Below are 5629 nucleotides of genomic sequence, written 5' to 3' on the forward strand. Positions count from 1 at the left end.
GTGTATTGGACAAAAATGTACTAATGTAGTGAGTCATGTAATGAATTGAATGTACCTGAAATTAGTTAAATGCATAATCAACATTGTCTCTTGCAAACATTATTATTACATTTTATTATACAAAGACATATAAATACAAAGACATAACCTTAATCAATACAAATATTACACAAATTTCAATTTAATTTTAAAAATAATAAAAACAACAGAGAAATCATATCTTTGTCTACATAGAATCACTTGGAATAGCACAGAAGAGTTCTCCTGAAAGAGAGGATAATNGACATTTTTCGAAATCCTGAAAGAGAGGATAATAAAATAAAAATTATGCAAATCATATATTTTAAAAACATAAGTATTTTTGTGGAAATGAGCTTTATAAAATAAAATTTCTATCAAAAAGATTTTGCTTTTATCTTTTCATTGATAAATTTTGACTCATCAAATACATATTGTAACACCATGCAAACATACACCTGTGTTATAATTTAGAAAGATTTTGAACATAAAATTCTTTTCTGAATGAAATTATTGAATATTGACTCACGAACCCATTAAGATTGACAACTAGTACATGAGAATCTGACTGTTAAATGAAAAGTTATTCAGGGTGTTCACTTTTTTATTTTGTGCTCTTTAAAAAACATGCAGTTTTTTCTTCTTTATTAATTTTATGGTGCTCAATTTTATTTCATTTAATATTTAAAACAATTATGATATTCTAATGCAAATTATTGTTTCAAGGAAAGATATCGAAGAAAAATTACTTTTAAATATATATTACTTACATGCACGAATGTATCAATAGTATTTCTTTTTCGCTTTACTTTTATGATTACATTTTTAATTGTATACCTTCGACAAAAAAAATTTCAAAATTTACAACATTTTTCATATTAAAATAGGCATCAAAACAATAATATGTATTGAATTGAAACCATATGAAATAAGGTTGCTCAAAATTTGCTAGTTAAAAAGGCAGATAATTTTACAATTCTGTAATAACTTTATAAATCAATAAATTCTTAAATTACTTTAATGGTGATGCTTTGTGAAATTAATGTTTTCCTCATATAAAAAACACAAGAACTAGATAAGAATAACGACAGATTTGACCAATGTCACGATTTCCGTAATGNAAAATAAATTTGTTTTAAATCAGAATATCTTTCTTTTAAATCAGTCGATAGAATTTTCAGATGATAGACAATAACAAAAAAAGCGGTATCATTTATTTTACATTTTTGGAGGCAATGAAACTGTTCAAAGTTTTTGTTGTTAATATATTTCTGACGCAACTCAAAAAGGGTAATGATGCCAAATATCTTCGCTTTTACATCAACAAGAGTTTTATTTGTTCCTTAAAGTTTCTTATTTAATATATTCAGCTTTTCAAAGATATTGGCTAAATGTCTCACAAATGCTTTACCATTGACTGTAAACAGATACTTCATTTCAGGTTTGTCGCTTAAAAAATCCCTAAGTCACATAATATTTATTGACCGCAATTATTTAAGAATTTGCTTTTTTCTTTCGATTTTGTCACCGAAATCTCGCATTGCATTTAAATAATCCAGAGCAAAAGGTTTAAACTCATGTCGAGTCCATTTTCGAAATGTCCCCCTTTACAATCAAATTGCCCCCCGGTGGGCGTGTTGGGAAGCACTGGATTAGAGGGTAAATTTTAAAAATAGAATTAAAATTTATTTTGGCATCCTTCTTTGGTTATTAGTTTATGATAACCAAATCATCGACATAGAACAAGCAATGTATGACGAGAATGAATTATAATGAATATGTAGCTGTCATTGACGTAGCTGTTAAAAAGAGTGAAGCTGTCAACAGTACCCTGAGAATGATCAATTTGAAGATTAAAATTATTAGAAATTATATAATTAAATCGAAGAAATTTGGCGATAAAAATTAATAGAAATTATGTTTCTAAATCGAAAGTTTCAGCAGCTTTGACCAAGGAGAGCTCGGAACTAATTTATCATAGTTTAATTGATACATAATAAAGAAAATTTTTTGCAAATAGTGTGACCCCAAATGGAGCTATTATGCCTTTTAAAAACTGACCAAAATAGTTTTCAGGTTTTCACTATTATTAATGACATTTTCTCTAAGAATAATTCGGAATTCTCAGGGTTCTAGTTGAGCCACAAAATTTAATTTCCTCCATTAACTTGGCAACAATGCTGAATGAGATAGTCCCAAATTTTAAACAGGGTTCGGCGTAAAATTGATGACACAAAAGAAAGCACTTTTCCAGTTTTCGGACGCGGTACCACTATTTTTGCTTATTCTCCATACACTCCAAGAATTTTACAGTCTTCTGCTGAATATATACCATACTCCCAGGGGGGACTTTTTTAATTTGATCATCTGTAATAACGGATCGAATTTATATTCACTAAAGGGAGCTGAAAAAAAAAGTACTTCCTAAGAAAAAATTCAAACTGGAAATGATTCTAATTTACATAAGATTGAAAATTTATTCAAACGGTTTTTACTTAGTAGTGATCCGCTTATTTCCAATGTCTTAAAAACTACTTCTGATAAAATTTTTTTTAAAGAACTCGATTGTGCAAAATTGTGTATCTTATTTAAAAAAAAGCTATTTGAAATCATTTGAAGAGATATTATATTTTTCGCACATATTTTGTATGAAAGGAAATAAGTTATATAGAACATTCCAATAAATATGATAATTAATGAAAATTACAGTTTTCTTAAATACTAGTCTGTAAGAACGCCTAGTTTATTTTTATCTATTTATTTGTTTTTCCTTTTTCTTCGTTTTTTTTAAAATTATTTTTCACTTTTGTTTCTTTTTTCTTTTTTACTCGCTAAAATGCCATAGTGAATTTTGAATACTATATGCATTACAGTAATATACAAAATCAAATCTGCAAAAGAAAAAACTTTTTTTAAAATAACATCAAATGATGAATTTGACAATTTTTTTGTTATTAAAATACTGCCAATTAAACTATCAAAAAATTCTAAATTCAGATTTTTAATCAATGTCCTCGAAAACCTTATATTGATAATTTTAAGAAAATGTAATTGAGTATGAAATGTAAGCCAGTTTTCTTTTCCAAAATATGACCAACGCGCAAGGGTTCTATGCCTTTTAACTCGCAAGATTGACATCAGTAAGCCCCACCACTCCATGAATGTCCACTCCACTCCCCACCGCATGGAGTGGACATTCAAATGTTCAAGCAGAAAGGGTTTTCATCAATCAGAAGATTATAGAGAGCTGATTTTATGATAGAGGGATGTATAAAGAATAGATTCTGAAGAGATCACCCACCATTCATAGTTAAAATTCAACAGTCTTACACTTATCATCAATATTATCCATTTGCTTAAAAGTGTGCAATTGAGATAAGAGATTATTTTTCATGTATGTTAAAAGTCACAGATGATTTCTCCAAACTTTGGCAATAAATATAGTTGATAACCAGAGAATGGGAACAGTTTTCACCTGCAAATTTGTTTCCTGTCATGGGAAAATGTAAATATAATGTTTCCTTAAGGTTTGTAGTAAATCAAGCCTTTTAAGCCAAGCGAAGTCAGTTGAATTTCAATACAAATAAGCTGATTCAAAAATCTCAAAAAGGGGAAAAAAACTGATGAAGTTGCAGTTATAGATCTCTTAGTCGTCGAAACGTTTCCGGGGTACACCACGAGGAGGTGGATCTATAATCGTACCCCTTGTTTTTTTTNTTTTTTTTTTTTTTTTTTTTTTTTTTTTTTGAAACTTCATAAGTAATTGTTTTAATTTTTTTTCTGTTTACTGTTAAATTACTTTCTTTATTGTTATTTATTGTTAAATTTTCAACAATTTCTGCACCACAAGAATTTTTTTTCTTTTTTTTTTTTTACAGAATGAAATTTTTTTATTTATTGTAATACCAGTTATTCAGTTTTTTTATAATTTAAGTCCTCATATTCTTTTTTTTTGCAAAAATATCATTTAACTACTGCTCTCTGTGGCACGAAAAAATAGCTTATTTTTGTTTTTAAGTACAAAATAGCTTTTTCTTTTTTTTCCCATTCTGTAAAACAGTTGTTTCCTTCTTCATTCAAGTTGTTCTTTAACATCCTTTCAGCAAAATCACATCTATCAAATCATGAAATTGCTTTCATTTACATAATTTTTTTTTAAGCACAGAACTGCTTTTTTTTTCCGTAATACATTTTTCTTCTTCCACCCATTCAAGCCTACTTCCTACTGCAGCATGAACAAAATAGGTTTTTCAAAGATGACCAAAACCCTTTCTTTTTTATTTTGTTATCTGCAGTGCAGTTTCCTCCTTTACCATTCAAATTGGTCTCACACTCTTTAATATCCCTTCTGTAAAAATAAATAATTTCTTACAATTGAATTAGTATCTGTACCAAGTTATTTTGATAAGCAACTAAATCATATGAGAATACAAATAATGTTTTTTTTGAATAAGAAAAAAAAAAAGAAAACTTACTGTTTGTTTCAAATATTTGCTATCAACTTATGGAACTTAAATGTTCATTGCTTTCTATCGTTTTAACTCTTTCTAGCAAAAAGGTACATAAATTTATAAAACGATTTTATTCATCGCAATCTCATTGTAACATTCTCATCGTAAGAGAATTAATAAATTTAAATTATGTTATTCCTTACATATGCTGCATGTCGCATTCATAATCTCACTGTCATAGTTGCACTTAATTCAGTTGCATAGGTTATCAATTATTATTAAAAAATTTATACTTAGGCTCAAATTTAATTCAGTTTTTGCTTATTTTTACGAAAAAAAGTTTTAATTCCATTAAGTGGAATTATTTAGTTCCGTAATTTATATATAAACATTTAAACAAAAGTTTCAGTAATATTTTGACAAGACAGCTGCTCCTATATCTTTAGTTATTAAAAAGATGAATTTTTATTTTTTAAAATTATTTTTATTTTTAATATTTAAAAGTATTTGCATATCTCATAAATATTTGTTATTATTTTTTTTGGCGCATTTAAAGCGGAAGTAAAATAGTATTTTTAATAGAGGGTATGAAGTATGAGGGAAGAAAGTACTAATTTTTTTTTATAAAAAAATATTTTACCATCTATTTCAAACATAAAAATTCGTTTTCTAAATATGTACGAGAATGTTATGAGTATTAACAGGGAAATAATTGAAAACTACATGCAATAAGATATAATTATTTATAATTTTTAAAAATATTGATATATTTCATATTTAAATGATATTTTTTTACTCATTTGAAGCAAAAATAAAAAAATTTTTAGCATTGGCTATGAATTCAAGAAAGTTCCATGTCGCTGTTGGAGTTTTAAAAGCATAATTCTTTTTATTCAGCTATTTATTTTTTTAATGTTTATTTTCATATTTTATTTGGTACTTATATTTTACAGCTGTAGAAAACAGTTGAATATGGAACTTTTTCATACAAGCGTTATTCATGGGTCATGAATAAATGATTCGTAGTTTACCCGCAGGACATATATTATTCAATTATTTAATGGTGTTGTCAAAAAAGTGAAAAAAAGAGTAAATATTGAAAGCTCTCTGATTAATCAAAAGTACTTGAAATAGCTGGAAAAAGCATTAAAACTAAAGAT

The 5629-nt window shown here is 26.9% G+C and overlaps 1 protein-coding gene across 1 annotated transcript in view; it reads right to left on the reverse strand.

The window, feature by feature from the left end:
- Positions 1-5629, reverse strand: part of LOC139427255 (uncharacterized) — a 39005-nt gene that overhangs the window by 25750 nt on the left and 7626 nt on the right. Inside the window, exon 7 of the mRNA XM_071188310.1 lies at positions 4245-4366. Within this exon, the coding sequence (XP_071044411.1) occupies positions 4245-4366 (122 nt within the window). The remainder of the gene's footprint in view (positions 1-4244; positions 4367-5629) is intronic.

The sequence above is a fragment of the Parasteatoda tepidariorum genome, chromosome 2 (genome assembly GCF_043381705.1).
Source record: "Parasteatoda tepidariorum isolate YZ-2023 chromosome 2, CAS_Ptep_4.0, whole genome shotgun sequence".
NCBI classification, from domain to species: domain Eukaryota; kingdom Metazoa; phylum Arthropoda; class Arachnida; order Araneae; family Theridiidae; genus Parasteatoda; species Parasteatoda tepidariorum.